Source organism: Ammospiza nelsoni, chromosome 20 (assembly GCF_027579445.1).
Source record: "Ammospiza nelsoni isolate bAmmNel1 chromosome 20, bAmmNel1.pri, whole genome shotgun sequence".
Classification (NCBI taxonomy): domain Eukaryota; kingdom Metazoa; phylum Chordata; class Aves; order Passeriformes; family Passerellidae; genus Ammospiza; species Ammospiza nelsoni.
In genome coordinates, this window is record NC_080652.1 from 4,314,809 (window position 1) to 4,342,579 (window position 27,771).

General features: G+C 49.2%; 1 protein-coding gene across 1 annotated transcript in view; it reads right to left on the reverse strand.

Moving 5' to 3' along the window:
* The window catches only part of ASTN2 (astrotactin 2), a 358,016-nt gene that overhangs the window by 135,212 nt on the left and 195,033 nt on the right, over positions 1–27,771 (reverse strand). The window contains exons 12-13 of the mRNA XM_059486464.1: positions 15,483–15,649; positions 11,803–11,991 (exon numbers count right to left, since the gene is read on the reverse strand). Coding sequence (XP_059342447.1) covers positions 11,803–11,991; positions 15,483–15,649 — 356 coding nt within the window. The remainder of the gene's footprint in view (positions 1–11,802; positions 11,992–15,482; positions 15,650–27,771) is intronic.

Genomic DNA, 27,771 nt, shown 5'->3' on the forward strand with positions numbered 1-27,771 from the left:
GGCTCTGCCAGCACAGACCATCACCAGCCTGGTGTCCCCAAGGGACAGGGACAGACCCAGGCAGGAGATGATTCCACCAGCAGGCAGCCAGAACACATGGAGAGTTAGCTGGGATTTGTGACTGCAGCTGCAGAGCTGCCTTTCTGTGTGTGAACTTAATTACAGAACCACAAAACTACGACAGCACCTGCAGTGACCTCACCCCTGCCACCCTCCCAGGGAACTGTGGTGCCAGGAGCCAATGGTGCCAGGAGCCAAGCCCCAGTCAAGCTCCAGTCCTGGGCTCAGTGAGGTGCCTGGAGCACTTCCCACGTCCCTTCCCTCCCCCATCTGTGGCCATCATGCCCTGGGTGCCTGATGACAAGTGGCAGTGCTGCCACACTCTCCAGATGTTTGCCCATGGGCACAGAAGACAAGTGGCAGAGCTGGCACACCTTGCAGATGTTTGCCTGCTGCCCATGGGTGCCTGATAACAAGTGGCAGTGCTGTCACATGCTCCAGATGTTCTCCTGTGCCCATGGGCACAGATGACAAATGGCAGAGCTGGCACACCCTCCAGATATTTGCCTGCTGCCCATGGGCACAGATGATGACAAGCGGCAGTGCTGCCACACCTTCCAGATGTTCATCTGCTGCCCATGGACACAGATGACAGGTGGCAGCATTCCCTGCAAGGCAGGGGCCAGGAACTCAGGCTGCTCTGCTCATACTGGGGGGAAATGAACTGGCACCAACACACAAACACCTTGAGCTTTCATCTCCAGGGAGGTGCCATTGAAGGCAGCAGCCCATGGGACACTCCTCCTGCAGCACCAGAGCAGCAAAGAGCATCTTTGGGGCACAGGGAGGAGGGTGAGGGATGCTGGGCCTGTCCCCATCCCCAGCTCCAGCTTTCCTCTGCACAGAGCCACCAGCATCCAAACCAGGTCACACTGCCCAGGGACCAGGTGCAGAGGAAGATTTAGGGGGTCTGGATTGTTGCAGACATCTTTAATGAAAACTCCTTTCCTTAGGATTTTTCCTCCTGAGAAGCTGAAAGGCCTCAGGAACAAAATGTAAACAATGATTATCTGCTGCTGTGGAATGCAACAGGTGCATCTGTGATTGGTCTCATGTGGTTGTTTCTAATTAATGGCCAATCACAGTCAGCTGGCTTGGACAGAGAGTCTGAGACACAAACCTGTGTTATCGTTCTTTGCTATTCTATTCTTAGCCAGCCTTCTGATGAAATCCTTTCTTCTATTCTTTTAGTATAGTTGTAATGTAATATATATCATAAAATAATAAATCAAGCCTTCTGAAACATGGAGTGAGATCCTTGTCTCTTCCCCAATTCAAGAGCCCCTGTGAACACTGTCACACTGGATTAAGGCACAGTCCTCCCAGCAGAGCTTGTCCCCCACTTTTGGGACATTGGGTACAACTGATGGGGCCCAAGCCCAAACCCAGCACTTGCTCTCAGGTTTGTGCAGTCATGAGCTACAGTGCAACAGGCAGAGCAGCAAATCCTGCACCTCTGGAGAAGACACTTGGGATGGGAAAGAGAAGGACAGGATTTTCTGCTGCACTGAGGACTGCATCCAAGCCCTGCTGCTACCTCAGGAGCAGGTATGGCCTGACAGCTGGCATAGCTGTGCAGTGCTCTGATGTCCCCACGCTGGTGACTGCTCCTGACTGCATTGCCTGGAGCAAGGATTCGCATTGCTAAGGCAATGTCAAGCTGATTTAGTCCTTGGATGGGGAATCTCCATCAACCAGTGCTTGCACTAGCAAGGAGGAGCAGTGAGAGGCTGCTGAATGTCAGCCTTGTCCCTGGAGGTGACACTGAAGGGGTCCCATGGTGTGAGCAGCACAAACCCACAGCCCAGCTAATGGGGACCAGCACAGCGCCCATATGGTGATGGAAAAATGCTGCTATCACACCCTAAAGTCACAATTTACTGCCTCAAACCCCCTGTCTCACTCTCCCCTGGCTTTTCAGCTGAGTATAATCTGTATTTTCATGTGTCCTGAGTGGGCACAGAGCTCCCATGGCCCAGCTCTTGTGAGATGAGGGAGGAAGAAGCAGCAATTCCTCTCAGCAAGGCTGTAAAGCCCATAAGGACCCCCTGGGATGGAAGGTACTCCATAAATCTGAGCTGTTATTATAAAACCGATCTCCACCACATCTCTTAATAATGCAGATTAACTGTGCAGTACCAGCACTATAATTAATATCATAAAAGTCAGAGATGGGAAAGGCCAGTGAGGCCATCCCATGGACTGCTCCCCACAGCACAGGGAAAGGGGAAAACTCCTCAGTGCCACCAGAGCCTGGGGCAGCGAAGGTGGGCTTGGCAGTGCTGGCACCATGAAGGGAGCAGTGACAAGAGGAGGTGGCACATGGATCACCACACCTCTGCCAAAGTCACGAGGGGAGCAGAGCCCAGCTCTGAGTTCTGCAAGTACCCAGTGCCAACCCCTTATCCCTCCCCTCCTGTCCATACAGTCAGGGAATTACTTAGGTTGGAGAAGACCTTTGAGACAACTGAGACAAACCATTAACAGAGCACGGCCAAGGCCACCACTAAACCACGTCCCCAGGTGTGACATCCACATGCCTTTGAATCCCTCCAAGGACGGTGCAATGTCACAGACATGTTTTATGAAGAATCCTTTCCTTAGGATTTTTCCTCCTGAGAAGCTGGGAGGCCTCAGGAACAAAATGTAAGCAATGATTATCTGCTGCTGTGGAATGCAACAGGTGCATCTGGGATTGGTCTCATGTGGTTGTTTCTAATTAATGGCCAATCACAGTCAGCTGGCTTGGACAGAGTCCGAGACAGAACCTTTGTTATCATTTCTTTATTATTCTATTCTTAGCTAGCCTTTCTTCTATTCTTTTAGTATAGTTTTAATATATATCATAAAATAATAAATCAAGCCTTCTGAAACATGGAGTCAGATCCTCATCTCTCCCTCATCCTCGGACCCCTGTGAACACGGTCACATCTAGTTGAGGTGTTAGGGCATAGCTTGGACTCGATGATCTCAGAGGTCCCTTCCAACCTCATTATTCTGTAATTCTGTGTTTCTGTGACACAGCCCTGCCTGGCACAGCCCTGCTGCTGCTGTGTGGCAGCTCCGTGGTGAGTGCTGTGGGATCAGCTGTGGGAATGCAAATCTGCGCTTCCCCCGCCGCCACAGCAGCGCTAACAGGATAATGAATATTTTCATCAGCTGCAGAGAATACAAACATCTGTGCAGGCTGGGGGAGTGGGGAGCAGGGCTGGGGGGGGAGGAACAGCATCCTGGCATCCCTCACTGCAGGGGCAGCAGCTCCACTGCCAGGGAAGGGAAAGTTCTGGTCCCTGAGCCAGGAGAAGGCCATGGATGCATTCCCTCAGCCCAGTGGGTGCCGGCACTGGCTCTGACAGCAGTGCCTTGGCTCTGGGCTGTGCTGGTCTGTAAGAACCTTCCACCCCTGCCATGGCAGGGACACCTCCCACTGTCCCACGCTGCTCCCAGCCCTGCCCAGCCTGGCCTTGGGCACTGCCAGGGATCCAGGGGCAGCCACAGCTGCTCTGGGCACCCTGTGATTGAGTAACTTCTGCCTCATCTATATCTCACAATCATGGATTTTGGGCTCTGGCTGCAGGCCAGCTTCCACTGTGGCCATCCCTCTTCCTCTTCCTCCCTCTCCCTGGGGCTGAGGCACATGCAGGGAGCAGTGGGGCTCTCACAGGCAATGACCCAACCTCACTCTCTGTGAGGCTATCCTGCCTCAGGGGTGCACCCTGAGTTGGGATGGGGCAGCAGGAGGTGGCTGCAAGTGCCATGTCCATGTTCATGTTCACCAAGGATGGGATGGCACCAAGGATGTGACAGCTCATTTCCTAACTCCTACCTGCAGCTGGCGTAGAACCAGCTGAGAACTCCACTATTTGAACAGCCTCCATCACAAAGCATCTCTTCCACCCTGGACCCCTGCATTGTCTGACACCACACCTGCTTTTGTTTTTGTAGAATTAAAAAATGCTCCCAACCTGCTGCAGAAGCACGTGGCTGCAGACTGGGCAACACCAGCTCAAAGCTGCTCACTCTGTCATCCTTTTTGGTGGCATGAGAGCTGTGAAATGGAAAGGAATGCAACAGTGACCTGACTGATGGAATGCTGTGCTAATTGCATTAGTCATTTATACACTGGATTGGAAACAAGCCTCACTGCTGAGCCTGGCCAGTGAAGATGTGCTCAAAATACAGCGTCTGTATGTGTGTCTGTGGGCTCTGAAACATCCCACAGCAGATCCCACCTTCACAGGGCTGCTGAACTCCTCATAACCCCTTAGCTGCTACTCAGGACCACAGCATGAGGTGTTAGCCTGGCTTGGAAAGACATCATTGCTTCCAACTAGCATGTCTGAGGCTTCAAAGTTGTGAGCAGGTAATAGAACTGCAGCAACAAACAATAAAAAGATGAATGAAATGGAAGGCAGCCACTGGAAAAGAGATCCATCCATTATCCTGGCCTGAAGGGTAACAGGTAAACAAGGCACTGGTGCATGGGCTGGTGCTGGGCTCAGGAATAATAAACAGCACAATTACAACTCCTGTGCTTGGAGGTTTCAAAGAGAGGGAGGAAAATAGGGGGGGCAGGAAGGGTGTTAGTGAAACCACTTATACACATGATATTTGTGTTGCTGGGAGGAAGAAGGATGTGAGCTCCAAGCCAGGGGCACCAACAAAGCCCCTGCAGCCTCTCCCACCCAGGTGTGAGGCTGAGCCCCCATCCCAGTGCCTGGCACACCCAGGGGTGGGAATGTTGTCCTATATATCGAGAGTTCTATTATCATTATAATGCAAGGATTCCATATCACCAGAGTTTCACACCTCCTCAATGTTTCTCGTAGGCATCTCCTCTAAGCACTGACTCTTCCTGGTCCTTGCAGTAACCGTCCTCTGACTCCAGATCCCCCAATCCACTCTTTTATACCATTGTTCTTATTGGCTACAGGTGTGGCCTGTTAAGATCAGGCCTGCTCCTAACCTTTAGTAATTGGTCCAGCTGCAACTCATTGGGGGATAAGATCACATTCTAAGCCACCTTCATTTACCCATACTGTGTCCCCCTGCATGGGAGAGCACCAGGTGAACAGGGGATGGGTGGAGGAGGTGGTTCCCAAACAGCCCTGGCAGGGATGGCACAGGGCTCCAGCTCACCTTGACACCACCCTGCTGGTTTATTGAGGGATGGGAAGCGTCCAGGGGAAGAAGAGACAGATTTAAAATGAACTGGCCAAACTGCCCATCAATATTATGAGAATTCCTCACATCATCTCAGTGACCTGACAGCACAAAGGGAGCTGTGGGGAGGCAGAGCCTACTGGAAGCAGCTGGGGCAGTGCCCATCCCTCCCTGCAGCACCCCTGGCACCTCAGCACCCCCTCCAGCCTGCTCCCTTCCCTTCCCTAAGGCTGCAAAGAAGCAGCAGCCCTGTTTATAAATGGGAATGGGGGGAACAGCATCCTGCAGGGCCCGAGTTGCAGAGGGAACATCTTGGGAGGTTGCAGTTTATTGAAAGTCTCTGTTTCAACCTGCACGTTCGAAGAATGAGTTGGAGCTCTTCAGTTCCCGGTCTCAGAGTTGTTCATTGCATCTTATCTATAAAATTTTTTCTCCTGTCCAACCGAGGTCCGCTCAGCAGAACAGACAGAGGCACTCTGCCTGCCCCTAGGCTGCGTTATCTTTTTAAACTAAAAACTACACATAACATGTTTACAATTACTTCCCAATACCTATCACCTATGTTAGACAGTGAGCTTCTACTCTAAACCAATCCAAAAGTGCCACCATCACAGCAGAAGTTGGAGGTAGAGAAGAAGAAGAAAGGCTGGACACACCCAAGTCCCTCCATCTTGTCCCCAAAGCCCCTATTCTAAAAACCCCAAAATCTACTTTTTCACCCAGTGATAATTTTATTATTACACTACTTAAACTGTTGTGGCTTTCAGGTCTTCATACAAAGCTGGTAATTTGCTCAATAATCAAACCCACAGGTGCTCTGGGCTGTGTGCCAGGGTCTCTGAGCCCCCTGGCAACTCTGGACCCCCAGAGGGATGTACTGAGCTCCAACAGGAAGGGTGATTACAATTGGCAGAAAGGTGCTTGGCATGGCCCAGCCCTGGCTCCTCCACAGCCACGGAGATGGAGGATGGAAACCTCCTGGTGCTCAGCAGGGAAGGAGCACAAACATGAATGCTCTCCCTGCCTCCAAACCATTCTGGCTCCACAACACCTCAAAACTCCCTGGACTCGCTGCATCTCTGCTGGGAGGAATCCAACAGGGGCTGTGTGGGTGTTGCTGTGTCTTCCTGGGGCTTTGCCAGGCTGGAGCATCAGCCAGGATGAGAGGCAGAGGTAGGGATGGGAAGGGGAGACAGCTGCTCCCAGCTGCCATGCACTGCCCTGACATCCCATTTGCCATGCAGCAATAATCCAGCAAATAAAGCTGGCTCCGCGGGCAGCATTTTGGGATTTCTCCATATTAATGGCATAAAGGCAACAGTCTGAAACTGCAAACAGCTTTTAAACAAAAAAATATCTATTCCCTCATGGCAAAGAGACAAAACAGAAACAGATAAAGAATGAGCAAACAACCCATTTGGAAAATAATTCCTCAGTGATTTGGGAACTGCACGGGGCTCAGGCTCTGCCCCACCATGAGGCAATGAGGGGAAAATCACTCTAATCTAGTCTTTAGTGAGCTTCATCCATGGCTGAGCCTCCCAGCTAGACCAGGAGGTGTGACTGGAATAGATCAGCTCCAATCCCATCTCCTTATTAACCTCACAGAGCACTTTGTTCCTGTTGGCAATCATTTTGATGAGAGGAAAGGGGTGCTCAGAAGAAGATGGCTCTGAATGTACTTTTGGCTCAGCAGTGGAAGGACCAAGGGAGGCTTCTGGTGAGTGATGGAAGATCCCTCTCCAATCCCCTCCCAAAGTGCCCATGAGGGACTGCACAGAGAAGCATCACTGGAGGAGTGCTTTGATTTAATCCTTGCAATAAGGCAGCAGCAGTGATGGTGCACTCCTCCAAGCAGGAACCCTGATGCTGACATGTCCAACAGAGCAGCTGAGCACCCCAAGCTCCACACAAGCCAACAGGGGTTATTAAATCACCTCAGGACAGAAGAAGCTGCCCCCGGAGCTCTAACTGCTGGAGCAGAGCTGCAGGGATGCTGTGGAGCTCACATCCTGCTGGGCTGTGGCTGCATTGGCACTGAGGGATGGGGCTAAAGGTCTTGGCATCAGCACAAAGGGCCACGTGAGCAAGGCCAGGCTCTAGGCAGCACAATGGGTGTTCTGTGGGAACCCAGGACATTCCTCTGGCTGTCCAGGATGGTCAGAGAGAGCTCAGAGACCCTGGCACAGAACCCAAAACACCTGTGGGTTTGATTATGACCCATGGAGCAATCTCCTCAGCCACACAGCTGAAGTCTTTGGATAAATGCCCGAGCCTCTAGGATAAATGACCTCTATTAAAGGGGAAACAAAATCGGAAGCAGCACTGACTGTGAGCACACATTGGTCTGAGACCTCCCAGTCTGTGCTGCATCTTCACATCCATCAGCGCTCTGCATCCTGAAGGTACCCAGTGCACATCCCCAGCCTTTCCAGCTGGTCAGATCCCAAAGAGCCTTCACTGCTGCACCTGGTCCATCCCACTGGTGGGCTCAGCACGGCCATGAGGGACCAGAGGATGGACCAGGCTCTGCTCAGTGATGCCCAGCAGCGGGAGCAGAAAGAGTCAATGGGCAGAAACTGCTGCCCAGGAAGTTCCATCTGAACATGAAGAAGAACTTCTTCACTCTCTGTTGCAGACATCTTTCATGAAAAATCCTTTCCTTAGGATTTTTCCTCCTGAGAAGCTGAAAGGCCTCAGGAACAAAATGTAAACAATGGTTATCTGCTGCTGTGGAATGCAACAGGTGCATCTGGGATTGGTCCAGGTTGGATGTTTGTAATTAATGGACAATCACAGTCAGCTGGCTCCAACAACAGAGTCCGGCCACCAACTTTTGTTATCATTCCTTCCTATTCTGTTCTTAGCTAGTCTTCTGATGAAATCCTTTCTTCCATTCTTTTAGTATAGTTTTAAAGTAGTCTATATCATAAAATAATAAATCAGCCTTCTGAAACATGGAGTCAGGTCCTCATCTCTTCTCTCATCCAAGAACCCCTGTGAACACCATCACAACTCTCCAGTCACCAAGCACTAGAACAGATTGTCCAGAGAGGGTGTGGAGACTCCCTCACTGGATGCAATCCTGTGCCCTGTGCTCCAGGTGTACCAGATAACCCATAGTGGTTCCTTCCATGGAACCTGGCCCATTCTGCAGCCACCAGAAGGGCAGACACTCTAATTAATCAGTGCTGCGGCCCCTTAGGTGGCAAGGAGATCTCTCTGACCTCCAGGAGATGGAAATTCTACAATAACTGATAAGTGTTGCTCAGGCCAGGGTGTGCAAGGCAGCTTTTCCCAGCACAAAGGCTCCCTCCCAACCCCATGCTGACATGCCTGGCAGATTGAGAATATCCTATTTATTAAAGACACTGAAGATGTGGCGACATGGGAAGCAGACACCATTCAAAAGATTGTCACATCTGCATAGCTAAAGGATCCCAGCAGTCATAAATCCCTCTAAAATACTCAGCCCCTTGTTCTGATAGCAGGTTCTTGCTCCTACTCCGCAGAAACAGACTTTTAATCCCTAGTATTAGGCAGCTTCCTGCTATGTTTCAAATGCACCAAATTAAGGGCTTCTCTAACAGCTGGTGTCTTAATGCTCAGAGAGGTTCTTGAATATCTATGAAAATCAGAGGCAAATTACATCTTTTAGTTAATAATTTCTTCTCCATTAACCTCCTTCTCTTGCCTTGTTAAGGGATGATGTAATGGTGCTTCTACACCGTGACCTGCCAGCACCCCTGGCAGCCTGGCCCTGGGGGAGGACACTGCATGATGAGCCCTTCTCATCACTGCCTGCTGCTTCTGGAGCCTCACTCAACGGGAAAAGGGCAGCTGTGCTGACCTTCCAGGCTGCTGGAAGCATTTCTGGAGCACGATGTTCTGTGAGCTCCTCATAACACGGCGCAGCCTGCACCACATGGGCAGCTTGGCAGGATGCTCCTGTTCCACACCTGCTTCCTCCTGTTGGCTTATATATTACAACAGTTCTATTATCATTAGATATTATCTAGACATAACTCTTATATCAAGAGTTCTGTTGTCTTACATATTGTCTTATATATCAAGAGTTCTATTATCATTATGCCGCAAGGGTTCCATGTCCTCAGAGTTTCACACCTCCTCAATGTTTCTCATAGGCAGCTCCTCTGAGCACTGACTGTTCCTGGTCCTTGCAGCAGCCACCTGACTCCAGTTCCCACCAATCCACTCTTTTATGCCACTAGTTCTTATTTACTACAGGTGTTGCCTGTTATCATCCAGCCTTCTCCTAATCTTTAGTAATAGAGTCCAGCTGCAACTCATTGGGGGATAAGATTACATTCTACATTATCCATACTGTGTCCTCCTACCTCCTCCTGCCCCTCACTGCTGTTAACTTAACATATTATAACAAAACAATTACAATTATAAACATATTAGACACAAGCACAAACATAGCAGTTACTTCTGATGTATTTTAGCCTGAAAAAATAAAAATTAATAACACCTTTAAGCTCCCTCACAAAGATTAAAAGAGCTACCTTATATTTACAAAGTAAACATATAATTCTCATTACAAAACCAGAAAACAAAAGTGCAGCTATTCATCCCTTCGTTATACAAAACCCATCACAATGTAAAGAGAAAAAAATCTCATCTCAATAGAGAACAAAAATAAAAGTACATTTTTTGGTAAAGTCACAAAAGCACTCACTACCCTAAAATTAACCTAGAAAACAAACAATCTAATATAAATAAACCAGTAACACCTAAAAAAAAAAAGTACTCTCAAAAGATTAGTAAAAAACAATCACAAAAAGCCACACTAAGCCAACAAACGATCCATACAATTCTCCAGTGTTCATCATTCACAAAAAAGAATCCTCTAATTTTTAAAATAATTCTAATTCTGGGACTGAAGAGACTGAAACCCAGCAGGTTGCACAAAGAACTTGGCTGTCACTGCACAGCTCCTCATTGGGAAAAGCTTCTCCCTGCTGGCCAGCATGTCAGGAGTGGTGCCAGCCCTGGGAAGGAGGACTAAAACTCCTTTTTTAACCACAAAACCCATCAGGCAGAGCCCTGGGGAAGGTGGGCACACTGGAAGGTGCCACCCCAACAGCTCAGGTGTTTTATTCCAAGGGCAGCCCCAGCAGGAATTGCTCCTGGTTCAGCCCAGGACTGCCCAGAGCTGCATCCTCAGGACGTCCTCAGATTGGGAAGATTTGAAGAATCCACAGGATAGTCCATCCCCACAGACAATCCTTGTGTGCTTTCCAGGTGGAATTCAGCCCCGAGAACAGGGGATGCATTTGCTACCTGGAAGCAACAAAGCGTCCCTTAGACCCACCGGGTCATCATGTAAAAACTTCATCTCTGCAGCTCTGGCTCTGATAATTCTGATGATTCTGATGATTCCATGGCAATTCTAATGTGAGGGAGAGAAAGCAAAGAGGAGTCTGCTGGGAAAATTGCCTTTGTGTCCTGTCAGTTGTCACTCCCAGCAAAAGCTTTTGCTGATGCAGCTTGTGATGCCTCTGTCATCAGAGCGCAGAAGGCCAGAGCTCAGCTTGAATCCACAGACAGGGAAGTTTTGGTCAGCTGGGCAAAAACACCTGGAAAAACTCAGTGGGCAGCAGGGGTGAGGACCCACAGGTCCAGCTGAAATCAGAGCAGTGAGGTGTTGGTGCCTGAACAGGACATAAAGAGGTGCTGGGCAGGGAGAGCTGTGTGTGGTGAGGTGTGGGCTGGAGCCTCTCCTGACTGTGATTAGTGCTGCTGCTGCTTCAAAACTCACAGAGCCACCCTGGCTTCCACCTGATCAAAACACAGCTGCACTCAGAAGACCTGAAAATAAATAACTAAATAACTCACCTGCCAGCCCTGAATTCAGCAAGCTCCCCTCTGTGAGCCCTGCAAGGTGAAGGCATTCACCTTCAGCTCATTTACATGATTTACCATGCCACATCCACAGCTCCTCCCAGTGCTGTGATGGGGGCACTGAATAAAACCAGCTGGCACTGGCAGAAAACACAGCAAAGGAGATGCTCTGTCACACCACACACAACCAAACAGCTCATTGCTGCAGGATGTCATGGAAATGGAAGAGATCAGTGCTCAGAAAGAGATGAAGCAACACTCACTGCAAAGGAAATGCTCTTTCACACTACACATAACTGGTTTGTTGTTGCAGGATATCATGGAGATGGAAGACATCAGTGATAAAAAAAAATGAGGCAACACTCACAGCAAAGGAAATGTTCTTTCACACGACACATAACCAGTTTGTTGTTGCAGGATATCATGGAGATGGAAGACATCAGCGCTCAGAAAGAGATGAGGCAGCACTCCTGAGAAAGGCCCACAGAACCCAGCTGGATTTGTCTCACCCTGACAAGACAGAGCAGCCCAGGAGGTTCCTGTGCTGCTGCCAGAGGGAAGGATGAGCAGGTAGGAAAGCCATGGGTGCTCCTTGTCCTCCTGCTCTCTTCCCTCATGAGCAAATCAGAGATGCTGGCTCTGTCCCACCAGACCTCAGTCCCATCTCCCCACCCTGATATTCCCAAAACTCGGAGCAGAACCAGGACATACCTGAAGGTCATCTGGAACACCTGGCCTTGGTTGACGTGCTGGCTCCTGTTGTTGTAGCCGTGCAGCATCTCCCCAAACAGGGTGTCATTGAACTTGGCATCTGCCTTCAGGCACTTGGGGCCCTCACAGATGTCAGACAGCATCAGACAGGACTTCCCATCCGGGGCCAGCTTGTACTCCTCCACACACCTGTGGGGCACCATGGGCCATGTGAGATGAGCCGGGCACACAGCAGCCCACCCCAGGAGCCTCTGCCAGCCCAGCCAAGCACCACCAACATCTGCTGCAGTTGTCTGGATGTGTGAAGGGTCACAGAGCCCAGATCCTCTGCCCTGGCTGGGTTGGGTGACAGTGAATGGGGTCACAATCCCCTCCCTCCTGTAGCACCATGGCCCATCTGCCTGCAGTAGTGTTGCAGATATCTTTTATGGAAAATCCTTTTTTGCAGGATTTTTCTTTTTCAGAATCTGAGAGGCCTCAGGAACAAAATGTAAGTAATAGTTATCTGTTGTTGTGGAATGCAACAGGTAGATCTGTGATTAGCTTATGTTAAATGTTTGTAATTAATGGTTAATTACAGCTCAGCTAGTTTGGACAGGCAGCTGAGCCACAAACTTTTATCATTCTTTCTTATTTTATTCTTAAGTTAGCTCTTTGATTTTTTAAAAATTCTTTTTAGTATAGTTTTAATGTAATCTATATCATAAAATAATAAATCAGCCTTCTGAAACATGGAGTCAGGTTCTCATCCCTTCCCTCATCCTAAGATCCCTGTGAACACCATCACAGAGTAGGGCTTGGAGCACCCTGGTCTGAGGGAAGGTGTCCCTGCCCATGGCAGAGGGTGGAAAAAGAGGAGCTTTCAGGTCCCTTCCAACCTAAACCATTCCATGATTCCATGCTGTCCTGTCTGGAGCTGTCTGCAGGCTGGAGAGCAGAGTTGAACCTGCTGTGTGTCTGCTGCTTGGGTACAAACATTCCCCACACCACAGCAAAGCAAAATCATGGCCCTACCCCTTCTTCCACCTAGAAATACCTTCCTGCAAGGAAGCAGCTCCAGCCTGGCTGCTCCTCTGCTCTCTGATCCCACTTTCAAGCCCATTCTGAATAATATTCATATGTTCATCTTTGACTGGCAGGAAGGGAAACCGAGGCAGGCAGCAGGGATGTGATTTAACTGCAGACACTGAAGATCTCGGTGGAATCTTTTGTAAATGTGCCTTCCTGCCTCTCCTCCTCTTCCACCAGCCTTTTTGTCAGTTCCCACCACACTGGGCAACCTCTGTTCCCTCCCTGCTCCTTCCTCCCCACAGTCCCAGTGCTGTAACACCAACCCCACCTCTACCCAAGCTTGCTTCCCTTTCCCCTTTACTGCATTTTACTGCAAGCAGAACTCCCACCCGTCTGTCACACTTCTCCTTGCCTGTTCCCAAAGCACAGCTCAGCCTTGAAAAGGGATTATGAAAAAATGAAGGGAAAAACAAACAAACAGAAAACAAACAAACAAACCAGGGAAAGAGTCTCTGTCCTTGAGGATGCAAGGCTGAAATGCAGATTTGTGTGGGTGGAGACCATGGAATGTCCCAAGATTTTCTAGACCCTCACCACAAAGGGTGCTGGTGCCCACATGAATTTCTAACCCCTTCTGCTGAATTTCTAACCCCTTCTGCTGAATTTCTAACCCCTTCTGCAGGCACAGAGCAGAAAATGTGCTCTGTTTTGGTGACTCAGTCACTCTGTGCTGCTAAATAACAATAAAAAAGGTAGTGGGGGGAGGAAAAAAAAAACAACAAAGCAGCAAAAATGGGATAAATAAAAAGAAACTGGCACAGGCAGAGCTCCCTGGGCTGCTCTTCCCAGCAGAGCTGTGTGAGGTCTTTGCTGCACCTGCAGGCATCGGGACTTGACGGATGCTCCTCGGAGTTATTGGTAGCAATTCACTCCCCTTCTTGCTTGTGGGCATTTTCTTTCCGAAAGGGATTTTTTTTTCTCCCTTTCTTCATCCTAATCTGTCACACTGGGACATGGAATAAGATCCTGAGTGTGCCTGAGAGTGTGAGCCAGCCGTGGGGCTGGGGCAGGAGATGGATGGCTGCAGCTGTGCAGCATAAAGCCAGATCATCACTGAGCTCCTTTTAGAGCACGCTGCAGCCAGGGAGATTTTCCTCAGAGAAAATGCTAAACTGTGTAGGATTATAAGATCCCGGCCAAAATCAGGGATGAGAGTCTATTTTTAAGGGAGGCACAAGAGAGGGCGGGAAAAAAAAGTAAATTTTAAAAGTAGTATTTTTTAAACAAATCCTACACCTTCCCCTCCAACACACAATGTACAATTTTTGGGTCCCTTCACAGTGAGTCACAGATCACACTGTACTGTCACACAGTGGGGGAGAGAAAGAAGGTGCATCTGCTCACACTGCTCCTCACACTTCCCTGAGGAAAGCCAGGTGCCTCCATTCCCTGCTGGAAATCAGCTCCATCAGCAGCCTTTTTCTTGGACACTCAGCTCCAGGCTGGGCTGAGATGGGTGGCACAGGAGGTGGCAGGGATGGAGATTCACAGAGTTCACAGAATCACTGGGTTGGAAGAGACCTTCAAGACCATCGAGTCCAACCCAGCCCCAACCCCTCAACTCAACCCTGGCCCCCAGTGCCACATCCAGGCTTTGTTAAACACACCCAGGGATGGGGACTCCTCCACCTCCCTGGGCAGCCATTCCAGAACTTTATCACTCCTATAAAAACGTTTTTTCATAATATCCAACCTAAATTTCCCTTGGTGCAGCTTGGGAGGAGATGAGATGAATGAAAGTCATGTGGCAATTCCCACAGGAATTACTGGAACATCATGGAAAAGACAAGAATTTTTGATTCTAGGTAAAGACAAAAGCAGTATTTTGGGGCTCATGATTTATCCATCCCTTGTTTTAGCAAATTGTAATGAAGAATTAACTATTTTAGCTCAGGCTTTGAGCCCACATTGGTAATTCCCAAGAATACTCCAATGGCCAAGGCTACTGCTTTACCAGCACACACCACAGAGCAAGCCATGCCAATACAAGATCAGCAGGTGTTGTTTGAATGTGCAGATATGGAAACTGCTGGTTTTTGGATAAAGGGCATTGGCTGTGATCAACCACAGATAAGCTGCAGCTTGAAGTATAGTAACAAAACAATAATTATAGGAAGGGGTTGCTCATTGAGTATAGAAAATAGTACAAGTATAGACAATATAGACTATAAAACAATAATTATAGGAAAGGGTTGCTCATTGAGTATAGACAATAGTACAAGTATAGACAATATAGACTATAAAACAATAATTATAGGAAGGGGTTGCTCATTGAGGAGCCTTGGAGGGGACTGACTGTGGAAGAAGTTTTACAGCAACTTCTGAGAGCCAGAGAGAAGTTTGATAAGAGGATCCACATTCACACCTGAAAGAATTTCCTACCAAGGTTGTTGACACAGAAACCAAGAAAGAAAAAAGTATAAATAAGAGAAAACCTGCAACTGCCTGTTCCAATGAGCACTTTGTCTTTCCTGACCAACGGGTAAAGTGCAAACTGATGAGTTTTGTAAGAATGTATAAAAAGTATGCATTCTATAAGAAAAACAGTTTGCAGTGCTGCTTTGAAGTGTGACCATCTCAACCACAACAACTGCCCGGAGGGGACTCACCCACAGAACATGAAGATGGTGCTGGAGGAGGGGTCGTGGGGCAGGGGCAGGGTCTGCTGCAGGCACAGCTGCTCGCAGCCGCCGTTGAAGCCGTCGGAGCAGTCGATCCCTTTGGAGTAATCGTAGCACCCGGTGCCATCCTTCATGGGCCGCAGGTCCTCGGGGCACTGCAGAGACACAGGACACAGGAAAGGTCACCTGGGCATCCGCCCCCACCCTGGAGTCCCTGTGACTCTCAGGGTGTCACAGACATTTTTATGAAAAATCTTTCTCTTAGGATGTTTCCTCCTGAGAAGCTGAGGGACCTGAGGAACAAAATGTAAATAATATTTATCTCCTGCTGTGGAATGCAACAGGTGGATCTGTGATTGGCCCATGTTGGTTGTTTCTAATTAATGGCCAATCACAGTCAGCTGGCTCAGGCTCTCTCTCTGAGCCACAAGCCTTTGCTATCATTCTTTGCTATTCTATTCCTAGCTAGCCTTCTGATGAAATCCTTTCTTCTATTGTTTTAGTACAGTTTTAATGTAATATATATCATAAAATAATAAATCAAGCCTTCTGAAACATGGAGCCAGATCCTCATCTCTTCCCTCATCCTCAGACCCCTGTGAACACGGTCACACTCAGGGCACAGCCCATCCCAGAGCCAGTGCTGCTGAGCTCCTTTTCCAGCTGCAGGAGATGAGTTGGTCCTGAGTGATGGATGGGGTAGCATCATCTCACATCATCTCACACAATCCTTGGGAAAGGGGCAAGGATTTGGTCTGCTGCCAATGCTTTCCCCCTCCTCCTCTCTCTGGAAGAGGGTGAAATCCTTGGGGCAGCAAAACACAGCAATAAAGCCTCAAGCCAGTTCAAGGTAAAACTTCACAACCTTCTGTATTTGCTCCCTGTTCCTCCAAAATCCACTGCAACCCAAAAATAAACACCTCAGCACCTGGGACCAGCCCAGAGAATAATCTCAGTGCTTGGGAATGATCTAGAAACCCACCTCAACCCATGCCAGGCAGGTCAGCAAGCATGGCCCTGGCATCATACCCAAAAAGATCTTGATGCCCACTGGGGCAGGACTAGCCCATGGCAGAAGCAGGACTGAGCTCATCAGTTTTCCACAGCTCAGGGAACCAGGGCTCTAATTTCTAATTCCAGTTCCCCAGCTTGTTTTCCTTGCCCCAAAAGATAAAAGCCAGCAGATGGCAAATGCCATGGATAAATTGTCACCCAGATTAAAGCATACTTCCATTTTCGTTATTTATCCCTTTTCACCAAACAGACACGCACACAAACAACAGCAAAAAGGCCAGTCCTTGAAAAAATAAATAAATCTTGTCTGGGAGCAGCTCATAATTAAAAATGCATTATGGAATTTCTTGAAGATGAGTTAGACTGGAGATAGCACAGGTAGTGATGAAGGCAGCTTATAAATGGCCTCTGTCAAGCAGAAGAAAGGTTATAAAACTGCCATACTTTGTGCTTAAAAAAGAAAATTAGTTTTCTATGTGAGCAAAATGCTGTACATATTAATAAAAGCTCAGGAGACCCTGGACCTTGTGTTCACTGACACAAGCAGGGTCCTGATGGGAGATGGGCTCCTGAGCCTCACTCACTCTTGGCTATTTAAAAAGCAAACAGGGACAGCAGAAGGGGCTTTAGGGACTGCTGGCCCACTCTGAGCCATCACAGAATCCTAGAATGTTTGGGTTGGAAGACACCTCTCAAGACCATCCACTTCCAACCCTGTGCCATGGCAGGGACACCTCCCACTGTCCCAGGTGCTCCCAGCCCTGTCCAGCCTGGCCTTGGGCACTGCCAGGGATCCAGGGGCAGCCACAGCTGCTCTGGGCACCCTGTGCCAGGGCCTGCCCACCCTCACAGGGAAGAATTTCATCCTAATATCTAATCTAAACCTCCCTTCCTTCAGTTTAAAACCATCACCCTTGTCCTACCCTGCTGTGAGGTTCATCCCCATCTTTCTCTCCACCTCCTAGAAACCCTGTGCCACTTCCCTACAGCAGCAGCATCAAAACTGCTTCTGCCCCATCTGCAGCAACTGGGATGTGCTGATCTCTGTGCCAGCTGTCCCTCAGATCCCTCACCGCCTCCTGTGCCCTCAGCTCTGAAGTTTGCAAACCTCAGCAGCATCCTTGGGGACACCAGGTAAGGGAAGAGGGGAAGGCACAAGGCTTTTCCATCCAAAGGATCCTGGCAGCAAAGTGCTCTGGAATGGGATGCTGTCCATCCTTGCAGAGCAGTCAAAGGTCCCAAAGACCTCTGGAATTAGCAGCAGGAAGCAGCACAAGACCTGGGAGCAGGAGCCTTTCCAGATGCACACACAGAACAGCAAAGGAGGAGAGGACACTGAGAACACTGGTGCTTTCTACCACCTTGGAGCTGTCTGGAAACAGCACCAGGATGAGTGTTTGTGAATCTGCAGATACAGCTCTTATCTGCCATGCTCTCCTCCTGGTCTGCTGTAAGAGCAGAGCTGTGCGAACTGGCAGAGAGGATCTCCCTGGAGGGCATCAAAACTGCTTCTGTCCCACCTGCAGCAACTGGGATGTGCTGATCTCTGTGCCAGCTGTCCCTCAGATCCCTCACCGCCTCCTGTGCCCTCAGCTCTGAAGCTTGCAAACCTCAGCACCATCCTTGGGGACACCTTTGGGATGCTGGGTAGAGCAAGAAGGGAAGGCACAAGGATTTCCATCCAAAGGATCTTGGCAGCAAAGTGCTCTGGAATGGGATGCTGTCCATCCTTGCAGAGCAGTCAAAGGTCCCAAAGACCTCTGGAATTAGCAGCAGGAAGCAGCACAAGACCTGGGAGCAGGAGCCTTTCCAGATGCACACACAGAACAATGAAAGAGGAGAGGACACTGAGAACAATCTGTGCTCTCCAGAGCTGCCTGGGAAACAGCACCGGGATGAGTGTTTGTGGATCTGCAACTACAGCTCTTATCTGCTGTGCTCTCCTCCTTGTCTGTCTGCTGTAAGAGCAGAGCAGAGCTGTGCAAACTGGCAGAGAGGATCTCCCTGGAGGGCACGGGGAGCTCTGGCTGCAAACAGCATCTCTGCTTCACTGCATCCTCCCCTCTGCTGCTCTCCCCACATACACAGGGATGGAGGGGCCAGGGCTCTGCCCAGGATCCCTCTGGAGATCCTGTGGGATATTCCAGGGTGCTGAAGGCAGCTGGATGGGGCTGCAAGGCAGCAGGAGCTGCAGGAGCACAGCCAGAGGATCAGTCACAGCTGTCACTTGGAATTCTTGCCTTGGCACAGATCCGTGCGCTGAGCTCAGCACCTTCTCCAGCCCACAGAGGAAGAGGATGGCTCTTTCCCTGTGACTGGGTTAGTGGGTCAGCAAAGCCCTCCCTCCCTTCCTCCTGCTCTGCTTGAGGCCACCCTTGGGATATTCCTCCACTTTTGGCTCTTAACCACCACGAAATGTGTTTCCTTTCAGTTCATATTTATGCATCCTAATAGTCATTAATTACAGCAGGCAAATAGCTCAGCACAGCATTTGCAAAAGGAAGCACTCCTGTCTCTCCACATCCATCCCTGCTCAGAGCAGAGCTGGCTCTCCACTCAGCTGCTGTGCTGCAGCACAGAGCTCTCCAGGGACAGAAAGCTTTGGGAGTGAAACCTCAGGATGTGTCCCTGCTCAGGAGAACCAGGGGAAGCAGCAAACTTGGCAATTTGTACTGGCCAGGCAGCACCAGCCTCTCCATGGAGGGTTTTGCAGGGATGGAGAGGTGGATGAAGCAATTACTGAGCACAATAAATCACAGAATGGTTTGGGTGGGAGGGGACCTTACAAATCAGCTCAACTCCCCAGCCATGGGCAGGGATGCCTCCCACTATCCCAGGTTGCTTCAAGCCCTCTCCAGCCTGGCCTTGGATACTTCCTGGGGCAGCCACAGCTTTTCTGGGTTTATAAATCTTTGTAACACACCTCCTTGCCCCTGGAGCAGAGGATTTCCCACTGGGATGTCCCACCAATAGATCAGAGTGGGGGAAAACTGAAGTCCATTTAAGTGGAGCTATATTCTTGCCCAAAGGAGTCAGAAATGCCCATGGAAAAAGGCAGTTTGTGCTAATCATGCCTCCCTGATGGATCAGCTTGGGCTTCTGGATGGGCTTGGAAAGCCAGCACTCACTGTGCACACAGTGCTTTTATAAAGGAGCAGATCTGTTCTTGCTGACATTGATTTGCCTGGCTTGGGCAGCAGAGAACCAATAATTACGGTGAGTTTTAATCAATGCCCCATCAATTTAGGTGCAGTTCAATTTGCAATCTGCCTTGGCAGTGACACAGGACGGGGGGCTCTGTTGGAAAATGATTACAAAATCAATAAGCAGCTGGGTCAATAACTCTGTCTGGGAGAACACGGGTGGCACGTCCCAGCCTGGTGGGAGGAAAGCTGGTGCCCCAGCAGGTCCTGGGCAAACACCTCTGCACACCCTCATCCACACATGGATTTATTGAGCCACAGAGGCAAAGGGATCCCACATAGAGACTGAAAAGGAAAAGCAGTTTGTGGTTTACTACGTTAGACTCATATTGCATTCACTTCCAATTCCCAGCTCACTTTATCCATGGAGCTGACCAGGAAATATAGCTGAGAGCTTGGGAAAAGGGTCTGGTGCTTGATCCATGCTAGGGAGAGGAAAAGGAGACCTGGGGGGAGACTCCAGCTCGTGGTCTGCTCAAAACCCAAGGAGAAGCTGTTACCATACAAATATAATTCCACGGTCCTGAAAATTCACTCCATCTATGCAGAAGTGAACTGATTTCTCTGTGCCGACAGACAACCCTGAAAATTGCTCTTGGCACTGGAAAAGAAAACTTTCTTTTCTTGTTGTGTGTTAGCACTGATAGCACAGGTCCTGACGGCTAAACATGACCCTCAGCTCCAGTGCTCTGACCCTGCTGCTGCCAAGGGTCTGAGGAGAAGGAGCCACCAGCAGCTCTACATGGTTTGGCTGATGGCACAGTTGGACACCAGCCCATACCCTCCCATCCCAGAGCACACACAGGTCCTTATTCCTGTGATTGCAGTCAGCAAATGAATTTTGAGTACTCACAGGGAATGGATGTGCTGAATAGGAAGTGCTATTTTTCTGTTGTTTTGCAAAACAGGCTTTTTTCGCTTTTAAATGACATCTCCAAGGTGACACCACAGAGTGGCAGATCTGGCAGGGCCTGATGCCCCATGCCCAGGGAATTTCCAGATCCAGCCTCACCACCACACAAGGGCTGTAGTTTGGAATAAAATGGGATGTGCCTGTGCCCACTGTGACCATTGCTGTCACCCCAGCACAGTGTGTGGCACCTTCTGCCACGAGGACTGGGCACAGCTCCTCTGCCATCAGCACCAGCAGCATCCCCAGCATGGCCAGAGCAAACACAACAGGAGGAGGATTGGCGCAGACAACTTTATAGAAAATCCTTTCCTTAGGATTTTTCCTCCTGAGAAGCTGGGAGGCCTCAGGAACAAAATGTAAACATTGATTATCTGCTGCTGTGAAATGCAACAGGTGCATCTGTGATGGGTCTCATGTGGTTGTTTCTAATTAATGGCCAATCACAGTCAGCTGGCTGAGACAGAGTCCGAGCCACAAGCCTTTGTTATCATTCTTTCCTATTCTATTCTTAGCTAGCCTTCTGATGAAATCCTTTCTTCTATTCTTTTAGTATAGTTTTAATGTAATATATATGATAAAATAATAAATCAAGCCTTCTGAAACATGGAGTCAGATCCTCATCCCTTCCCCAATCTGAAAACACCTGTGAACACAGTCACAGAGGATCACCTCTGGGGGAAGGAACCAGAACCTGTGTGAGACTCTGCCTTAGGAAAATAAATACCTGGCCGAGCCCCTGCTCATGTAAAGTAAAAAAGGAGCCTTTGCTCGCATTCTCGTTTGCAAAGCTTGTTAGCAGCAAGATGGGTGAGGGGTCACTGGAAGGCAAATCATTCCTGACACAGATCCCCCAGGTGAGAGCACATCCGCTCTCCTCCACCTGAGCTGCCTGCCAGAGCTGCTCAGCTCAGCTCCTCTCCTCCATTATTAAGTTTAAAAAACCAGAATACTTTATTAAGTGTTTCTGTAGAGAGTAAACTGCCCTTTTTGTTATTCCACTCTGTTTTCTCAACAACAGCAGCCTTTCAGTCAGAGCCTTCTGTGTCAGGTGCTGCAGGTGATGCTCTGGGTACAGATGAAGGGAAGCTGCCACCAAACCCCACTCCCAGTGATGCTCCAGGCACCATTCTCATACCTGGATGCCTCCAGAAGTGAGACCCAGGAACCCCAGGCTGCATCCCCAGCACTGCTGGCCTGGGGCAGCACAATCAGCTGGTGGCTCAGTGCCACAGAGCACTGAGGAGCATTTCCTCAGGCCCTAATGAGCCCCCTTTGTGCGAGTCCTCACCGAGGAACCTCCTCAGCGTGAGGCAAAAACATTAATCCCAGACACTGCTAAGGTACAGCATTTTAATGAGCTCCTGTCTATGCACTGGCATGTGTTTGCTTGCTTGTTGGAGCTCAGAAATGATACAAATGCAGTAAACCCCTCTGTGTCCATATATATATAAATATATATGGAGAATTTTAGCTTATTCTGCCTTGTTTTCCTGACCCAGAAGGCCCCTGGTGAGCAAAGCTCCTCAGCAGCAGCAGGACAGAGCCTGGCTGTATGCTGCTCAGTTCACTGTGTGTGAGATTTATCCCTCCTCTCCCAATATTTGGATAAAACAGGGCCAAAATGCTGATTGCTAAAGGGCTCTCCAGAGCCTCCTCAGGGCAGGGATGTCCCCACCAACCCCAAAACCCTTCCTGACACCCCACTGAGGGGGGAACATCCTTCCCAGAGGGGAACATTACAACCATTTTCTGAAATAACAGTCATTATCTTCCCACTCTTTCCCCCCCTCCTTCCTTTTCCCTTTAAAGATCATCAATCATTATTTTAGCCTCAGAAAAAATCAAACCCATCTGTCTTGCAGGCTCCTCATGCTGCTTGTGCTTCTCAGCCTGGTCCTGCTGTGAAAGTGGGATGGGGGAGATGAGGCAGCATCTCCTCACACTGCTCACCATTCCAGTGAACCCTGCAAGTCCCTCTGTGTGTGTGTGCACCTCAGTCCCAAGAGGGAGGGATTTGTTTCCAGCAGCTGGTGGGATGCCTTGCACACAGGAAAAGCTGTTCCTGCAGCAAGGAAATCTGCTTCCCTTCCACAAGTCACCCACAGCACGTTTTGGGGTGTGCTGGCATCTCCTGCCTGTCAGGGCATTGTCAGTCACAGCAGAAGCTGGCACCTCCAAAAACCTTCAGGAAAACAGAAATTCAACCTCTGTCCAACCTGACTCACCCATCAGGGTGCAGCCCAGCCACAACACTGCAGACCAAATCCTATATCCCAAACCAACCCCTCAGCCCTAAACCAGCTGTGATCACAGACTGGAGCATCCCAGCCTGGTGGGGAACAGAGGGGCACTGGCCAAGCTCTCAAAGAACACTGCTGAAAAAGCCTCTAATGGAGAAAACAGAGCTTTTATCATCCAAACAGGGCTTTTATCATCCAAACAGGGCTTTTATCATCCAAACTGGTGCAGGCAGAGACCTCCAGCTCACCTTGGTGCTTCCTGAGCTATTCCCCTTGTTTTAACCAGCCACCCCTTACCCACGAGGTGCAAAGCAAAGGCAGGTGGATGGTTTGCTCCCACCCACCACCAACACTGACCCCAACAGCCTCCTCCTCTTTCCTCCTCAAATCCCATTTTCAGCACAGGTATTTACCTGGATTAATGAGAATAAAATCCAAAACCACAGGTTCCTTGGAGGGGGGCTTGCTGTTGAGCTCAGGGGGCTTCTGCTTCCAACCACAATGTGCAAAAAGGAGTCAGCTCGTGCTCCTGGGAGCCAGTGAGACTTTAAAGGGATTAGGAGAGCCTGGTTTCCTCATCTCCCCCCCTGGAGTGCATCTCTCCCATAATTAGCTAGGTGCCTCTCAAGGCAGGGATGGGTAAGTTTTTATTTTTCAATGAACAATTGTCTGTCAGAAAAATGCAGATTTGATGAAGCTTAAGTGCTTTGTGGGATTCCATCAATTACATCTCAAAACTCATTGGGAAATTAGGAGAGCATTTAATTTTGACAAGGTTGAAATGTTTTGGTTTCCATCACCTAATTTTGTTTTTATTTCAGGCTGTACACTGGGATAAGGCAATATAAAACAAAGCTCCAGATGATAACAGTGGAATTAAACATTTCCCTCTCCCTTATAGAAAGGAAATGTTTTGAACCAAAGTGTTTTGGTATTTTCGTGTATGTGAGGGATTACTGCACAGCAGTTTGGTTTTTGCTGAAACTCCCAATCACCCCATTTCCCCCCAGGAAAAAAAGAAAAAAGGTCTCAGCATCACCCACATAATTTTAAAGAACCTCTCCATGTCTCTAAACCACTTTTGAGTGGCTTCCATAAATGTCTCCCATGCAAAACCATGGCACTTGTGCTGGAAGGAGGAGTAGAAAGCAGGAACCACTGCTCTGTTCCTTCATTTCTAATCCCATTTCTCCCCAAAACAGTTACACTCCTAAATTAAACCATGTCTCTGCCACACTCTGCATCAGTGAGGAGCAGCCCATCATACTGAGGTGGGAGAGAGCAAGGCAAGGATTAGCCCCAAACAAGCTGTGCTAAGGCTTATTGCCTGTGTGCACCATGCCAAATTCCTCCTCCTTCTGTGTCTGAAGAGGCTGGAACCAACACCACACCAGTGTCACTGCAAGACACAGCTTCATTAATGACTCTCTGGTAGACGCTCTCCCTCCTGCATCCTGCTGAGCCAAATCTCCTCCTTTGTGATGGGCTGACCTCACCATTGCAGGGAGGAACAGCTCAGGTCATTCTTGCAGGCTAACAGCACTGTTTGCTTGCTCAGACTAGAAATAAATCTCTGCCAGAGGCACCTGAGCCTGTGAGGATGAGCAGGGTTCCATGTCTGTGCAGAACAGCAGCAGCCAGGGCCCAGGCTGGGCTCCCAAGGTGGGATGGCTCCTGGAGCTCAGCCCTGCTTTAGCCTTTCCACATCCACCTGCAACATGCTTGTCTCTCATTAGCACTCTAATGTGACTTCAGGAACTAACTCACCAACCTCTGCAGGCACACAGATGCTGCAGAACCCTCAGCCCACATCCCTGTCCCCCCTGCTCTCACACCTTTATCAAACAAGGGAGTAATTGTGGTAATTCTTGGCCCAGGACCCCGAGCTGCCTTCCTCACCCCCAGTGAGGCAGCTCATGCCCTTCTGCTTCTCCAGGTGGTCTCACAGTGAGGAGACCCCATCGGGCTCAGACAGCTGGACCTGCTGCTGCCTCCTCCTGCAGTGATGCTGAGGATGCCAAAATGCACTGGGAGAGAACAGAGCGCCTCCTTGCCCAGCTCATGTGCTAAGATCAAAGCTCCCATTCCTTTGGGGAAAAAATCTCACCTATCTTGTTTTCAATAAGGCTGCAATCCTGCCTTTCTAGGCTCAAAAATGGACCTGGTCATGGGATAATAAATGGAAGCAACCCCCCTTCTCCTCAGGTGGTGAGACAACTGACACCAGGGAGTGAAGCCAATCTGAGAGACAGCTGGGGAAACCTGAATTTAAGCCATGATGCAGGTGTTTCCTTCAGTCTCTCAGGGCCAATTCACAGGTTTTAATCTCAAATTATAAATCACCAACACATGAGGGTTAAGCATTTTGCCTCCTTCAGCATCCTCCCTCCAGGCTGTGCAGCTACCACAGTGCCAGCAGAAAAGTTCAGCAATATTTCCTTTATAGGATATATCTGAATTATTCCTCTAGCACACTTTCTCCTGGTTTGCTGTGATCTTGCAAGATGGTGCAAAACACACATGGGACTCAATGTGTGGAGTCACTGGATTCAGGAAATTCACTGGGATTTGGTTTTCTTGACCAGCTTGACCAGATCCATCAGCAGATCAAGAGTGCAACAAGAAAAAGCAGCATGGAAGAAGGTTTCTAGAGCTGTTTGGTTATGTTAGGGCTCAAACACAAGCCTCCAGATAGCCATGCCAAGGTCTTGGCAAGGTTGCAGCTGATAATTCTTAAAATCACCTGAATAAAAAAAGGCCTCCGATAAGAAAAGAACTGCAGGAACCCTTAATGCACTCATGCCATCTACTGGGTGCACACAAAACTAACAGAAAACCATGAGATGGGGGGAAAAAGGGATCCCACTGGGGTGGGCAGGTGGGGACATGTCACCCCTGTGGGTGGGAACCCTGCTGGAGAGGTTTTAGGGTCTTCAGGTGATGCCTAAAAATGAGGATTTTAACTGAGCAAAGCAATTCACTCATTCGTCCCCAAAATCAGCCCAAGGAGACTCAGCCCGGCTCCAGCACAAGCAATCCACCCTTGAATTTTCAACCAAGACCTTTTAAGGCCAAACAATTAGGTGATGGCAGAGCCCACACCACTAAAATCCCAGAGATAAATACATCCCAGTCCTCACAGAATTACTGGAAGCCGTATTAAGGACATGAAGGAACTGGTATCAGATGATGATTATACATAAAAGGAATAAGAAATCTTTGAGATTTGTGCTGCTCCCTGGTTGAGCCACTCAGCTCCAGCTCTGTGGTGTATTAATTGCTTACAAGGCTGCATGTATATTTTATGCTCAGTACCTGCCTGGAACATTTGTTGGATTTAGCCTTGATTGATGAACCACTGATTATATACTTCTGTGGTCCTCAGCAAATTAATAAACTGTTGACTGGTAGAGATTAACAACATGTCATGATTTGTGAATCTGTGTCCAGAGTAAAGCTGGAGCAAACCTAGTGCTAAAATTAGTAGGCAAATGCTCCCTGAACTCTATAAAAAGGGGATAGCTTAATTAAATTACATCCCGATATTGCCCATAGCACTTACCAAATTGGCAAATTGAGTTCACAGCAGTTCAGCTTCAAAACTAACTGACATCCCTGAAAATCTGCAGCACATGACCTTCTTGCTCTGGAAGCCCAGCTCACACCCAGCAGGCTCCAGGAGCAGGGATGAGGAGGGGCAGCGCAGCAATGGGCAAAGAAAGTACCAGAATGTCTCAAACCGAGCCTGTGCGAGCTCTGAGCTCAACTCCCAGCCCCTCTGATCCCACTCAGCACCGTGAGCACCACCCAGGGCTGGGGGCAGTGCTGCCAGACACCCATTGGGCTTTTCCCTGGACAATGGGAGCATGGAGCATGGTCAGAAACATGGGTGTGGGAACCCAGAACATCCCTCTGGCTTTCCAGCATGGCCAGGACCCCTGCCAGGGGGCTCAGAGACCCTGGCACAGAGCCCAAAACACCTGTGGGTTTGATTATGACCCACAGAGCAAATCATCAACCTTATATGAAGATCAGCAAGCCACTACATTTTATGTAGAATATTAGTGAACTTATCATGGGGTGGAAAAGTAGATTTTGGGGTTTCTAGAATGGGAGTTCAGGAGGCAAGATGGAGGGAACTGGGTGTGTCCAGCCTTTCTCCTTCTTCTTGGCCTCCATCTTCTGCTGTGATGGTGGCACTTTGGGATTGGTTTAGAGTAGAAGCTCACTGTCTAACATAGGTGATAGGTATTGGAAAGTAATTGTAAACATTGTACACGTAGTTTTTAGTATAAAGACATAACACTGCCCCAGGGCAGGCAGAGTGCCTGGAACTGTCCTGCTGGATGGACCTGGGCAGGGCAGGAGAAAGAATTTTATAGATAAGACACAATAAACAACCTTGAGAGTGAGAAATGAAGAGCCCTGACTCCTTCTTCAAGTGCCGGGCTGGGAAAAGAGACTTTTAACAATCTCGGGGTCACAGCAACCCAAAAAGATCCCGAGACACGGGGACAGCTCCTCCTCACACCTCTCCTCACACCCCTCCTTTGCCAACAGGTGACCAACGAGAAGTGATGAGAATAAAACACTGCACAGGGCTGGGAGAGCTGGGAAGCAGCGTGGGCTGGGGAGTCCAAAGAGAAGCAGGGAGACAAGGGCTGGGGTGGGATGCAGGGGCTGTCCCCACACAGCCCTGGGCTCTGCTGTCCTCAGGCTGGCACTGGGGAGCTTCACCCCAAGGCTGGAGAGGGACAGAGCAACCTCGTGCTCCTGCAGTGGGGAGAAAAAGGGGTGAAGAACACAATGGGGAGAGACTGTCTGCTGTCCCCATGGGATGCACAGCCCCAGGAGCGTGCTGTGATGCACAGCATGGGGGTTCCTGTGTCCCCAAGTGTCACCTGTCA